This window comes from Nerophis ophidion, linkage group LG14 (genome assembly GCF_033978795.1).
Source record: "Nerophis ophidion isolate RoL-2023_Sa linkage group LG14, RoL_Noph_v1.0, whole genome shotgun sequence".
Lineage (NCBI taxonomy): Eukaryota > Metazoa > Chordata > Actinopteri > Syngnathiformes > Syngnathidae > Nerophis > Nerophis ophidion.
This window is the reverse complement of record NC_084624.1, coordinates 20,018,488-20,034,628: the sequence shown is the minus strand read 5'-3', so window position 1 is coordinate 20,034,628 and position 16,141 is coordinate 20,018,488. Positions and strand designations below refer to the sequence as shown.

Below are 16,141 nucleotides of genomic sequence, written 5' to 3'. Positions count from 1 at the left end.
ACCATGTGTTACCCAGTTTACCCTAGGGCAACAACGTTGATATATGTTTGATGAAACGTGATTATGTGCATGAGTGTATGTATGTATATGTACTTGTATATGAACAGAATGTGTAAATGAATGTTTGTACAGTAAATGTATATGTACAGTATATGTATGTTTGTTTGTACAGTGAATGTATATGTACAGTATATGTATGTTTGTACCGTGAATGTGCTTGATAGATAGATAGATAGATAGATAGATGGATGGATGGATGGACGGACGGACGGACGGACGGACGGACGGACGGACGGACAGACAGACAGACAGACAGACAGACAGACAGACAGATAGATAGATAGACAGACAGACAGACAGATAGATAGATATATAGATAGATAGATAGATAGATAGATAGATAGATAGATAGATAGATAGATAGATAGATAGATAGATAGATAGATAGATGGATGGATGGATGGATGGATGGATAGATAGATAGATAGATAGTACTTTATTGATTCTTCAGGAGAGTTCCCTTGGTAAAATTTAAATTCCAGCAGCAGTGTACAGATTTGAGTTTGAATTTAAAAAGTAAAAAGTATATAATAGTAGCATAAATGGAAATAAAATAGAAAATATAACAATCACAATAAAAAGAAAAAGCAACAATAAGAATAAAAATATAACAGTAAAAATAAGAATATAACAACAGAAACTAGGCAGTAGTGACCATGTTATGAAAATGTATTGCACTGCTATTGCACTGTTTTTTGTTGCAATTTATTTCAGTATTGTTATTGTTTTGCATTCCCTGCCATCCTAGTACCCTCCTACCCCCCAGAGAGGAGTTGTACAGTCTGATGGCGTGTGGGACAAAGGACTTTCTTAGTCTATTAGTCCTGCTCTAGGGATGAAAAAGTCTAGCACTGAACATGCGCCTCTGGACACTGATATTAACAGTATTCAGAGGGTGGCTGACATCATCCATGATGCTCAGTAGTTTTTATAATTGTTAAATAAATCCAAATAAATAAATAAATACAATTGTTAAATAAAACCTCTGCCTTGTTTTTAATGAAACTTAGGCCTACTACGCTCCTGTATTTTAATGTTGTTATGGTGGTACTTGGAGAGCCAAGTGTTTTCTGAGATGGAAAAAGGTTGGAGAATCAATCAATCAATCAAAGTTGACGTATATAGCCCTTAATCACAAGTGTCTCAAAGGGCTGCACAAGCCACAACCACATCCTTGGTCTAGATCCCCCATCAGGGCAAGAAAAAACTCAAACCAATGGGAACAACGTGAAACCCTGGAAAGGACTGCAGATGTGGGGACCCCCCACCTATCCCCACCTTGGGTGACCGGTGCAATGGATGCCAGTTAATGATGAAAGAGTCCAGTCCACCCTCTTGCATGTAGACAAGTCGGGGCGCCAAGACGTCATCGAGTGAACTACTGGTCTAACTAGGTCAAATATGACTGCGTCATGCGTGCGTGGAAACAAGTGGTCTAGTTACGGTATTTGTGTTTCATTCCATCCATCACCTGCAAGCATCAGACTGGTGTCATAAGCAGGAATATATGTGAGTTGCATTTACCGAGTTAATAACATCTCTGATCTGAACATGGGTGTAAATTAATACAATAAGGTTTCAGTGTTAGCAGGCCGGATATTTAGCACTCTATTAGAGGCGCCATGTAGCATACTGGTAACTATACATTTTAAGATGATGCCTTGCAGTCAGGTCATACTCTTAAAATACAGCAAATAATTTAAAAACAAGGGGCCAGTGCAACCTGAATGACCCTCAGGGCCATTGATTTTGCAGAACCTCCCTCCAAAAAAAAATGACTGTTTCCATATGCTGTTGCAGGTCATAGAGGAGCATGGTTCAATGCAAATAGGGTAATCTATTATTCAAATAATCCCAATCAATACATTGGTGTTGGATGTGAATACTGAACTCATTTGATCTTCCCCCTCTTCTTTCTTTTTTGTGTCTCCTGTCAAACTGTCTGAGCTTGCGGCATCACGTATGGAGAATTATTTATTGGGTACAAACGGAGAAGGATGGTATTTTTAGTTTCATGCGGCTGAATAATTCACCGCGGCCGTTCATTTTCTGGATTGACATCGCTGCTTCACAAGAGGATTACCTCCAGGCGGGGAAGCCCTCAACGTACTACAAAAACCTTTAGGATACAACTAATGCACCAAAATGGAAATGGATTCCAAAGGCACAGAATGAACGTGTCTTTAGAAATGTTTTTTTGCTGAACTCTCTTTCTACTTTTGGCCCTCTCCATTTTTTCTTCCCAACACCCTGCTTTGATTTGACAATAATATATAAAAGGTTCTCACTACCCTTGTAAAACATTGCACCAACGACAGAGAGAGCTTGTTCGTTCCACTAGAAGGCTGCAAGGGCTCTAGAAGCTTTGGCAAGATGTTTTCAGACAAGAAAAATCATGATGGGTTCCTTGTTTGGCTTCACTCCAGACGAGGAGAGCATCACTGACATATTGTTTCTTTTATTCTTCTCCGCTTCCAAAACAAAAGTCTGTGCAGTGGAGCCTCTTACACGTTCTGTTCAGAGAGGATAGTGGGTTGAGGTTTTCTCATTAGAACAATTGAATTTAAAGTATTGTAATCAAACTTACAAAACCTTCAAAAACAATACAGGCAAAGTTTAAGTAAGTGTCATTCAAGTCTAAAAATAAGTTAACAATTGTATAACTGAACTGTAAAAGACCTAGGGCCTGATTTTCTAAGATCCAAATACCACGCGGTAAACAGCGTGTGCAGTCTAAAAAATAGCATGTACTATTAGTGGGTGTGTTGCGTGCAATTTACTAAGACTGAGTACAGTTGTAAAGCATTTTTTAAATGAGGATTTTGCATGTACTATCCTGCTCCTTCCTGTGGCATTTTGTAATGTTTTCAGACATGCAGGAGACATCTACCACTTTTTATGGGCATTTTAAAAGCAGTCGTACAGTGCATCTACATTGACACCAAAGGTATGCGCTCATTGGAGACAAAAAAAAATCATTCTCAAAGAAGTATTTTTCCATTTAAGAAATGTTTTAATAATATATATATTCTATATGAAATTAACAAAGGTCATTAAAAAAAATGGTAATAACACCAAAACTCATTAACTGAATACGTTTTTATTAATGTCCTTAAATGATATAGAAACTATAAAGTTATATAATGATGTAACTGAATAAGCAATGTGTCTAATATGTTTTATTTCTGACCGTCCAAAATATTGACACACACAAGTGGGTGCGGGGATTCTCGTCTGTCCGTGCAGCGCAAGCCCTGATCCTGGAACTGTCAGTTTGCACAAACTTACCACACGTGCTAAATAAAACGCTGAACAGTGCTCGCAAGAAGGTGGTGAGTGTTGATAAACCACATTGCCCGTGCTAAATAATTATATTTGCATTTTCTCCTCCCAGTATTGTGAGTGTTTGGATGATTGGCATATATTTTGCAAAATAATGAAGTCAAAGACGCAAAATGGATTGCACCCCATATTCTGCTTACTTAACAGGTGCAACTCACTTTGCACACGTTTAGTAGATCAGTTTGCGTGTGTTATCAAGTTTGCACATGATTTAGTACACGCAGGCCTCGAGTAAATCCGGCCACTAATCCTTAATTGAAAAATGCACTTTTTGGGGAATTTTGCCTGTCATCCACAATCCCTATGTGAGACAAGAACACACCTGTCCTTTTCTATTCGCCGTGTTCTCTCATGAAATACTTTAATCACCGAAACAGGAATGTTGCTGCGAAACTAGGCAGTCATTGGATGGATGCTAGTCTGTACGAGTGTATAGATAGTGGGCTGGCATAGCTGCTGTGATTGGACTATCTGTCTGAGGCTGAATGAGTGAATCAGTATCCACTCTATGCTTCACTGTGGACTTCTTCTTTGGAGCGGGACAGCTCTGTCGCTTGTGCCATTTAGTATTTGGCCTATTCATTATTTCATTATCATTATTATAAAATTTATTATTTTATATTGTTGGAATACCAGTGGTAAATGTGTGTTATATAAATAGTTTTAATTTTTGAAGGATAAATATCATTGTGTGCAATTGCAACACCTTGATTTTAGTGAGGTTAGTACACAGTCACCACCATAAATGCAATGGTAATAGTAAATGGCTTCATTTATTTCAGCCTCGGTTTTGTCATTTTTGGTTTCGGCCAGAAACGTTTAATTTCGGTGCATGCGTATAAATAACTGCTAGTTAGGGGCGGTATAGCTCGGTTGGTAGAGCGGCCGTGCCAGCAACTTGAGGGTTGCAGGTTCGATTCCCGCTTCCGCCATCCTAGTCACTGCCGTTGTGTCCTTGGGCAAGACACTTTACCCACCTGCTCCCGGTGCCACCCACACTGGTTTAAATGTAACTTAGATATTGGGTGTCGCTATGTAAAGCGCTTTGAGTCACTAGAGAAAAGCGCTATATAAATATAATTCACCTCACTTCACTTAGTAAGACGTGGTTGAGAATGCAGGTAATAGTGATTCATCTACAAACTCCGTTTCCATATGAGTTGGGAAATTGTGTTAGATGTAAATATAAACGGAATACAATAATTTGCAAATCGTTTTCAACCCATATTCAGTTTAATGCACTACAAAGACAAGATATTTGATGTTCAAACTCATAAACTTTATTTTTTTTGCAAATAATAATAAATTTAGAATTTCATGGCTGCAACACGTGCCAAAGTAGTTGGGAAAGGACATGTTCACCACTGTGTTAAATCACTTTTTCTTTTGACAACACTCAATAAACGTTTGGGAACTGAGGAAACTAATTGTTGAAGCTTTGAAAGTGTAATCCTTTCCCATTCTTGTTTTATGTAGAGCTTCAGTCTTTCAACAGTCCGGGGTCTCCGCTGTCATATTTTACGCTTCATAATGTGCCACACATTTTCGATGGGAGAAAGGTCTGGACTGCAGGCGGGCCAGGAAAGTACCCGGGCAAGTGTTGTAACACTTGTCTTGCTGAAATAAGCAGGGGCGTCCATGATAACGTTGCTTGGATGACAACATATGTTGCTCCAAAACCTGTATGGACCTTTCAGCATTAATGGTACCTTCACAGATGTGTAAGTTACCCATGCCTTGAGTAACTGCCTTGGTATACACCCCCATACCATCACAGATGCTGGCTTTCGATCTTTGCGCCTATACCAATCCGAATGGCTATTTTCCTCTTTGTTATGGAGGACACCACATCCTCTGTTTCCAAATATAATTTGAAATGTGGACTCGTCAGACCACAGAACACCTTTCCTTTGCATCAATCCATCTTAGGTGAGCTCGGGCCCAGCCAAGCCGGCGGCGTTTCAGGATATTGTTGATAAATGGGTTTAGCTTTGCATAGTAGAGTTTTAATTCGCACTTACAGATGCAGCGACCAACTGTAGTTACTGACAGTGGTTTTATGAAGTGTGCCTGAGCTCATGTGGTGATATCCTTTACTCGCTGAATTCGGTTTTTGATGCAGTATTTGCCTGAGGGATCAAAATTCTGTAATATCATCGCTTACATGCAGTGATTTCTCCGGATTCTCTGAACTTTTTGATGATTTTACAGACCATAGATGGTAAAATCCCTAAATTCCTTGCAATAGCTTTTTCTGAAATGTTGTTCTAAAACTTTTCGAAAATTTGCTTACAAAGTGGTGAACCTTGCCCCATCCTTGTTTGTGAATTACTTAGCATTTTATGGAAGCTGCTTTTATACCAAATCATGGAACCCACCTGTTCCCAATCAGCCTGCACACCTATGGGATGTTCCATATAAGTGTTTGATGAGCATTCCTCAACTTTATCAGTATTTATTGCCACCTTTCCCAACTTCTTTGTCACATGTTGCTGGCATCAAATTCTAAAGATATTGATTATTTGCAAAAGAAAAATTTGTATCAGTTTGAACATCAAATATGTTGTCTTTGTAGCATATTCAACTGAATATGGGTTGAAAATGATTTGCAAATCATTGTATTCCGTTTATATTTACATCTAATACAATGCCCCAACTCAAATGGAAACGGGGTTTGTATTTTGCCTATAAAACCCTTTAAAAAACACCAACAACATTACATTTAACAAGCTACAACAACTACTCCTCGGCATAGTGACACAGCACCATCCTCACACTGCTTCTCCAGCCACTATCAAGAGGTATGCTACTTTAGCTAACTGAGCTGTATCACCTTTGAGTTTGTCAAGGTTAATGCTGTCTAGGGCAGTGGTTCTCAAATGAGGGTACGCGTACCCCTGGGGGTACTTGAAGGTATGCCAAGGGGTACGTGAGATTTTTTTTTTTAAATATTCTAAAAATAGCAACAATTTAAAAATCCTTTATAAATATATTTATTGAATAATACTTCAACAAAATATGAATGTAATTTCAGAAACTATGAACAAAATACAACAATATGTTGACAGATAGATTTTTTGTGGACATGTTCCATAAATATTGATGTTAAAGATGTATTTTTTAGTGAAGAAATGTTTAGAATTAAGTTCATGAATCCAGATGGATCTCTATTACAATCCCCAAAGAGGGCACTTTAAGTTGATGATTACTTCTATGTGTAGAAATCTTTGTTTATAATTGAATCACTTGTTTATTTTTCAACTAGTTTTTAGTTATTGTATATCCTTTTTTTCCAAATAGTTCAAGAAAGACCACTACAAATGCGCAATATTTTGCACTGTAATACAATTCAATAAATCAGAAACTGATGACATAATGCTGTATTTTAATTCTTTATCTCTTTTTTTCAACCAAAAATGCTTTGCTTTGATTAGGGGGTACTTGAATTAAAAAAATGTTCACAGGGGGTACATCACTGAAAAAAGGTTGAGAACCACTGGTCTAGGGTATAAGTCATGCCTCTCACCTGTACAGTAGAAGATTGTGGCATCGAGCCAAGAAGTTGGTCAACTTTGAAATTCCAAACTCTACTGAAAATCCCGACCTACTGAAGCAGTAGATACTTGCTCTCTGTCAACTTCTTTTCAACAAATGGAATGCACCATCAAACCAGACAACATTGCTGGGAAGATGCTTGTTTCCTCCTATCCTCGGAGGAGTGAGGATAGTTTAGAATTTACCAGCTCAAGGAGCACATAAGTCTAAAAGATGCAACCATCACATCAAGCCGGCATCCCTAGTAATTGATTGTAAGTGACTGTTTTATTATCTTATTTCAAATGTTTAGCGATAGTGCTGTGTGATACAGGTAAGTGGTAGCAAACATAGAATGTGCTCTCTTTGTTGTTGTGTTTGAAATCAATGCACCAAGGAAAGAAGTTACAGTAGTGTTTGAAATGACCAAAATGTGCCTGCAACATGTGGAGCAGGGGTCTCAAACATGCGGCCTGCGGGCCTATTGCGGCCCGCGAGACGTTAGTAAGCGGCCCGCGCCTTTTGATATGACAAATTAATGTTGATGCGGCCCGCAAGTTTAATATGGACGCCGTTTGACAGCGTCATACTTGCCAACGTCCCCAATTTTCCCTGAATTTTAGGGCACCAATTCTCTCAAAGACCCTGTCAATTTTTACCAGTTCAACAATATTCAGGGTGTGCCATAATGGCACTGCATTTAGTGCCCCCTACATCCTGAATTGACAGCGTGCAAGCCCAATTATATGTTGCATCTGGCCACGTGAGACGCACGTGGGTTATTGCAAGATATATTTGATTAACAGCTACACATGTCACACTAAGGGTGGCCGTAAAAAAAAAATAAAAAAATAACACTGTTACAAATATGTGCCAGATTCTGAACCCACACCAAACAAGAATGACAAACACATTTCGGGAGAACATCTGCATCGTAACACAACATAAACACACCAGAACAATTACCCAGAATCCCATGCAGACATAATTTTCCTGGCTACAATATACACACCCCTGCTACCACCATACCCCCATGCTCCCACCCTCCCTACTTGCGTCGGTTGAGGTGTTGTATATTGTAGCCCTGCAAGGTGTTCTGGGTATTTGTTCTCTTGTGTTTAAGTTGTGTTAGGGTGCGGAAATTCTCCCAAAAAGGGTTTGTCATTCTTGTTTGGTGTGGGTTCACAGTGTGGCGCATATTTGTAACAGTGTTAAAAGTTTTTTTAAGGCCACCCTTAGTGTGACCTGTATGGTTTTTGAACAAGTACGTCTTGCAGCCACTGACATTGTTCTGCACAAGTCTCATACAACATTTTACAGCGCCGGCACATTAGTTGTGTGATATAAAAGTGTGCGCGATGACATGTAGTGGAGCATTAGTCTGCTTTTGAGGGAGCGCGGACCCCTGGAGTTACTTGAAAGTATGCCAAGGGACAAGTGAGATTTATTAAAAACATTCTAAAAAACAGCAGCTATTCACAAATCCTTTATACATATGTTTATTGAATAATACTTCAATGAAGTATGAATGTAAGTTCATAAACTGTGGAAAAATAATACAATAACATTCAGTGTTGACAGTTGGACTTTTTGTGGACATGTTCCATAAATATTGATGTTAAAGTTTTTTTGGGGGGAAGAAATTTTTAGAATTAAGTTCATGAATCCAGATGGATCTCTATTACAATCCCCAAAGAGGGCACTTTAAGTTGATGATTACTTCTATGTGTAGAAATCTTTATTTTATAATTGAATCACTTGTTTATTTTTCAAAACGTTTTTTTATATCATTTTTTCCAAATAGTTCAAGAAAAACCACTACAAATGAGCAATATTTTGCACTGTTATACAATTTAATAAATCAAAAACTGATGACATAGTGCTGTATTTTACTTCTTTATCTCTTTTTTTCAACCAAAAATGCTTTGCTCTGATTAGGGGGTACTTGAATTAAAAAAATGTTCACAGGGGGTACATTATTGAAAAAAGGTGGAAAACCACTGTTGTAGAGGACGTTAAAGGCAGTGCAGTCACGGTAGCCCTTAATAATGTCGGCCGGGTGAAAATTGGGAAAAATTTGGGAGAATTGTAGATTGTCGGGGGTGCACTGAAATTCAGGAGTCTCCCGGAAAAATTGTGAGGACTGGCAAGTATGTTGCTAGAGCGGGAAAGCCATTCATAGAAGGAGAATTCTTTAAAAAGTTCATGTTATATTTTTTAAGAAATCTTTTCTTGCGGCCCAGCCTCACCCAGTTTCTGCATCCAGTGGCCCCCAGGTAAATTGAGTTTGAGACCCCTGATGTGGAGTATACAAAATGCTGGAGGCCCAAGGCAGAATAGATAAAAACCCATGACTTGCATAGTAGTCGCCTCGCACTAGTAGTTTTTTTTTTAATATTAAAATGCACAAAAAAAAGAAATGTTTTTTCTTGTCTCACAAAGGGATTGTGCACAAAATTCCCAAACCAGATAAACCATGGTTCCTTCTCACTTTTGCGAATACGCACTTCATGAAAAGAAAAGATGAACATAATGAGATGCAAGACACATCATGATTAATGCATACAGCCAGCACTCACTGTGGTCGTTGTTCTCGTCCTTGCTGCCATCGATGGTTCCGTCCGGCTGCATCTGCAGGTAGAAGCCCTGCTGGCTGAACAGTCGTGTCACGATGCCTTTCAGCTGCGGCTCTGTAACACACACACACACGCGCACACACACACACACACACACACACACACACACACACACACACGCACGCACGCACGCACGCACACACATTGGGCCAAGCCAGAAACACACAAATCATTTGTCAGACTAGAATGGATGTTTGGATTTCAATGACCACAATAAAATATGTTTGTAGTGGAGGCTGGCACCAAATAAAAACAGAATATGTTAGGAATACATTAAATGGAAATAGGGCATCCATTTGTATTCACAATCCGCCCTCTTACTTACTGTTGGCCATCAATAACACTGTCACTAATATTGATCCCTAGGAATATTGCATCTTTGCAGAAACGCTACAAGCACATTATCTAGAGTTCACTTATTTTGAACACGGAGATTGAACAAGCAAGGTTGAACGACGGATTCCTTCCCGGTCGGTTTTTAATCGAAAGGTTTCCAGAGGGTTTTTTTTTTCTCATTACAATGACCCTGAACCGACCTCCAACTTTGGGTGTATGTCATCTGGTGCCTCGCCAGTGTGCTGCTGAAAGCCCTCAAAGCTTCAGGGAAGCAGAGTTGGGGTAACTGAGATCAGGTTAAATAACGACTGGACATCTGGCAATGCCGGACAGAAAACGATGGGGCTGATTTACTAAGATCCAAATACCATGCGCTAAACAGTATGTGCAAAAATAATATGGTGTGGTGCCTGTGATCTACTACCACTGTAATTGAAAAGTTGTGGAGAGAGTCTTATTTTATGGGACGGCGTGGCGAAGTGGGAGAGTGGCTGTGCGCAACCCGAGGGTCCCTGGTTCAATCCCCACCTAGTACCAACCTCGACACGTCCGTTGTGTCCTGAGCAAGACACTTCACCCTTGCTCCTGATGGGTGCTCGTTAGCGCCTTGCATGGCAGCTCCCTCCATCAGTGTGTGAATGTGTGTGTGAATGGGTAAATGTGGAAGTAGTGTCAAAGCGCTTTGAGTACCTTGAAGGTAGAAAAGCGCTATACAAGTACAACCCATTTATCATTTATTTAAATAAGAATTGTGCATGCATACTGGGCTTCTGCACACTGGTGTTTGTTGTCATGTTACTACCTGTGTGCCATGTGTTGAACCAGCATTTGTAACAACTTTTCTGACAACAAAAACATATTCGGTGCACGAATCTGTGGATCAAATCACCAATGCATTTGGGCGTAATGACTCAAACGCGAGAAAATGCATAGCAAAAGACATATTTTCATGTAGGCATGTACAAACCCAGTTTCCATATGAGTTGGGAAATTGTGTTGGATGTAAATATAAACGGAATACAATGATTTGCAAATCCTTTTCAACCCATATTCAATTGAATGCACTACAAAGACAAGATATTTGATGTTCAAACTCATAAACTTTATTTATTAAAGTACATGAGAAAGGGCATGTTCACCACTGTGTTACATCACTTTTTCTTTTGACAACACTCAATAAACGTTTGGGAACTGAGGAAACTAATTGTTGAAGCTTTGAAAGTGGAATTCTTTCCCATTCTTGTTTTATGGAGAGCTTCAGTCGTTCAACAGTATTTTACGCTTCATAATGCGCCACATGTTTTCAATGGGAGACAGGTCTGGACTGCAGGCGGGCCAGGAAAGTACCTGCACTCTTTTTTTTATGAAGCCACGCTATTGTAACACGTGCTGAATGTGGCTTGGCATTGTCTTGCAGAAATAAGCAGGGGCGTCCATGAAAAAGGCGGCACATAAATGGCAGCATATGTTGTTCCGAAACCTGTATGTACCTTTCAGCTTTAATGATGCCTCTACAGAAGTGTAAGTTACCAATGCCTTGGGCACTAATGCACCTCCATACCATCACAGATGCTGGCTTTTGAACTTTGCGTCGATAACAGTCTGGATGGTTCGCTTCCCCTTTGGTCCGGATGACACAATGTCGAGTATTTCCAAAAACAATTTGAAATGTGGACTTGTCAGACCACAGAACACTTTTCCTTTTTGCATCAGTCCATTTTAGATGATCTCAGGCCCAGAGAAGCCGGCGGCGTTTCTGGATGTTGTTGATAAATGGCTTTCGCTTTGCATAGTAGAACTTTAATTTGCACTTACAGATGTAGCGACGAACTGTATTTAGTGACAGTGGTTTTCGTATGTGTTCCTGAGCCCATGTGGTGATATCCTTTAGAGATTAATATCAGTTTTTGATACAGTGCCGTCTGAGGGATCGAAGGTCACGGTCATTCAATGTTGGTTTCCGGCCATGCCACTTACCTGGAGTGATTTTCCAGATTCTCTGAAACTTTTGATGATATTATGGACTGTAGATGTTGAAACCCCTAAATTTCTTGCAATTGCACTTTGAGAAACGTTGTTCTTAAACTGTTTGACTATTTGGTCACGCAATTGTGGGAAAAGGGGTGTACCTCGCCCCATCCTTTCTTGTGAAAGACTGAGCATTTTTCGGGAAGCTGTTTTTATACCCAATCATGGCACCCACCTGTTCCCAATTAGCCTGCACACCTGTGGGATGTTCCACATAAGTGTTTGATGAGCATTCCTCAACTTTATCAGTCATTATTGCCACCTTTCCCAACTTCTTTGTCACGTGTTGCTGGCATCAAATTCTTAAGATAATGATTATTTGCAAAAAAAAAGTTTATCAGTTTGAACATCAAATATGTTGTCTTTGTAGCATATTCAACTGAATATGGGTTGAAAATGATTTGCAAATCATTGTATTCCGTTTATTTTTACATCTAACACAATTTCCCAAATCATATGAAAACAGGGTTTGTAGGATATAATCAAATATTTCCTAAATAACAAAAATGAACGACATTAATAAAAAAACGCTGTCAGACACCAAAAGGCGTTCAATTTAAATCAGCCGTTGAAGTCATCCACCGGCTATAAAATTATAAAAGGAAATTGCTAAACAATTTTTTTATTTTCAGCACATTGTTCTAATATTTTGTTGTTTTTGACCGTCCAAAATGTTGACACACAAACACGTAAGACGGGAGGATTCTTGCCTGCTAATCCTTGATCCTGTGTGGAACTGTCAGTTTGCACATCTTTCTGATATGTGCTAAATAAAACGCGAAATAGTGTTCGCAAAACCATGATGCTAAATGATAAATCACATTGCGCGTGCTAAATGGTTATAATTGCATGTTTGTCCCCCGAGTACTGTGGGAGCATGATCAGCATACATTTTGCACATTAATGAAGAGAGAAAAGGATTGCACGCCTTAGTCTGCTCACTAAACAGACACAACCCACGATGCACGACTACGTTTGGTCGATCAACTTTGCGTGTGCTGTCAGGTTTGCATGTGTTTTAGTACACGCAAACCTTTGATAAAACCTTTATCTTTTCTCTATACAGGTAAAAGATAGTACCCCATTCATCTAACATCATCCTGTTCTATAAGGTTTGAGGTTTTGTAATACAATTCTTCTGTTTTCACACTGGAGTTTATTTTTTCGAGGGGAAGGGTAAGCAGAGAGACAAACAAATCATTTTGTTTTCTCTGGCAGGCAAAAGGGACCAAATGATGCAGATGTGTGGAAGATGTGCTAACATTTGCACCTCTTTTAGGCATAACTCATTCTCACATACAAGAACATACATAAGTGGGCTACATATGCCTAATATCACATTCTGCCCACAAAGCGACGCAGAATGGCAAACAAGGTTTGCCTCTGCATATTTATGAGAAAGTCGAGGGAGAAAAAATGAGAAAGCAATCCGGCGGTGCTCGGTTCCGACGTATGTAAGAAAAGCCGTAAGGTAAAATACTCTGCAGCTCCTGTGTTAACTATTTTCAATGTAGTATCAGCTGGAAAAGTCTGTTTGGTATCTAAATGAAAGAATATCAACATAATGTGTGTTCCATAACTAAACTTAGAGGTCAGGCCATTAAAGGGAAGTAATATAAAGCCCCAAATTCCTTTTGCTACATCTCCAGAGAGCACAAGGCTCAAGATGCAGACTACTGAACACAGTTCTTTCAACTTTATGTGGAGCTGATGTCAGCGCATCATGGGTCATCTGCTGCAGGCACAGCAGGACCATGGGGAGGGATGTTGCGTATAGAAGAGTACACGTGACATCAGCCAATGGTTGGTGTGCAACCGCTGTGACACGCTGAGTTTGGCAGGTTGCCTTTGTTTCTACAATGTATGGAAATGGACCGATAATTTACATTAAAATGCAATATTGAAAAAGGCCAGTAAGTCTTGAAAATATATTTCAACTGTTGGGATCGCCCCCTGTTGACAATTACCAAAATAGAGTGTGTGTTGCTACAACTTTATTCCACATGTGTTTTTGTCCGCACAATTCTAGAGACAACACCCCATAATGAATGTGAAAAGTATTATTTTTAAACTTTTGCAAATGTATGATAAATAAACCAAAAAAAATCACATGTACGCAAGTATTCACAGCCTTTGCTCAATACTTTGTTGATGCACCTCTGGCAGCAATTACAGTCTCAAGTCTTTTTGAATACAATGCCACAAACTTGGCACACCTATCTTTGGACACTTGCAACCATTCCTCTTTGCAGCACCTCTCAAGCTCCATTATGTTGGACGGGAAGACTTGGTTTTCATTCAGGATGTCTGTACATTGCTGCATTCATCTTAGTCTAGTCATGGATGTGACCAAGAACCTGATGGTCACTCCGTCAGATCTACAGCAATCCTCTGTGGAGAACCTTCCAGAAGGACAACCATCTCTTCAGCAATCCACTAATCAGGCCTGTATGATAGAGTGACCAGACCGAAGCCATTTCTTAGTACAAACCCCGTTTCCATATTAGTTGGGAAATTGTGTCAGATGTAAATATAAACGGAATACAATGATTTGCAAATCCTTTTCAACCCACATTCAATTGAATGCACTACAAAGACAACATATTTGATATTCAAACTAATAAAGTTTTTTTTTTTTTTTTAAATAATAATTAACTTTGAATTTTATGGCTGCAACACGTGCCAAAGTATTTGGGAAAGGAAATGATCACCACTGTGTTACATCACCTTTTCTTTTAACAACACTCAATAAACGTTTGGGAACTGAGGAAACTAATTGTTGAAGCTTTAAAAGTGGAATTATTTCCCATTCTTGTTTTATGTAGAGCTTCAGTCGTTCAACAGTCCGGGGTCTCGGCTGTCGTATTTTACGCTTCATAATGCGCCACACATTTTCGATGGGAGACAGGTCTGGACTGCAGGCGGGCCAGGAAAGTACCCGCACTCTTTTTTTACGAAGCCACGCTGTTGTAACACTTGTCTTGCCAAAATAAGCATGATAACGTTGCTTGGATGACAACATATGTTGTTCCAAAACCTGTATGGACCTTTCAGCATTAATGGTGCCTTCACAGATGTGTAAGTTACCCATGCCTTGGGCACTAATACACCCCCATACCATCACAGATGCTGGCTTTTGAACTTGTGCGTAGAACAATCCGAATGGTTATTTTCCTCTTTGTTCTGGAGGACACCACGTCCTCTGTTTCCAAATATAATTTGAAATGTGGACTCGTCAGACCACAGAACACCTCTCCGCTTTGCATCAGTCCATCTTAGATGAGCTTGGGCCCAGCCAAGCCGGCGGCGTTTCAGGATATTGTTGATAAATGGGTTTGGCTTTGCATAGTAGAGTTTTAACTTGCACTTACAGATATAGCGACCAAATGTAGTTACTGACAGTGGTTTTATGAAGTGTTCCTGAGCCCATGTGGTGATATCCTTTAAACACTGATGTCGGTTTTTGATGCAGTACCGCCTGAGGGATCAAAAGACCGTAATATCATCGTTTACGTGCAGTGATTTCTCCAGATTCTCAAAACTTTTTGATGATTTTACGGACTGTAGATGGTAAAATCCCTAAATTCCTTGCAATAGGTTGTTGATAAATGTTGTTCTTAAACTGTTTGATAATTTGCTTACAAAGTGGTGACCCTCACCCCATCCTTGTTTGTGAATTACTTAGCATTTTATGGAAGCTGCTTTTATACCCAATCATGGCACCCACCTGTTCCTAATTAGCCTGCACACCTGTGGGATGTTCCATATAAGTGTTTCATGAGCATTCCTCAACTTTATCAGTATTTATTGCCACCTTTCCCAACGTATTTGCACGTATTGCTGGCATTAAATTCTAAAGTTAATGATTATTTGCAAAAAAAAAAAAATGTTAATCAGTTTGAACATCAAACATGTTGTCTTTGTAGCATATTCAACTGAATAAGGGTTGAAAAATGATTTGCAAATAATTGTAATATGTTTATATTTACATCTAACACAATTTTCCAACTCATATGGAAACAGGGTTTGTAAAATGTTTGCCAAAATGCACCTGAAAGACTCTCAGACCATGAGAAACTAAATTATCTGGTCTGATGAGACAAAGATTGAAGTCTTTGCCGTGAATGCCAGGCGTCATGTTCAGAGGAAACCAGGTACCACTCATCACCAAGACGATACCATCCCTACAGTGAAGCATGGTGCAG

General features: G+C 39.4%; 1 protein-coding gene across 4 annotated transcripts in view; it reads right to left on the bottom strand.

Moving 5' to 3' along the window:
- Positions 1-16,141, bottom strand: part of fgf12a (fibroblast growth factor 12a) — a 163,027-nt gene that overhangs the window by 114,015 nt on the left and 32,871 nt on the right. For all 4 annotated transcript variants that reach the window (XM_061920088.1, XM_061920087.1, XM_061920085.1 and 1 more), the window contains one exon: positions 9,516-9,626. In XM_061920088.1, coding sequence (XP_061776072.1) covers positions 9,516-9,626 — 111 coding nt within the window. The remainder of the gene's footprint in view (positions 1-9,515; positions 9,627-16,141) is intronic.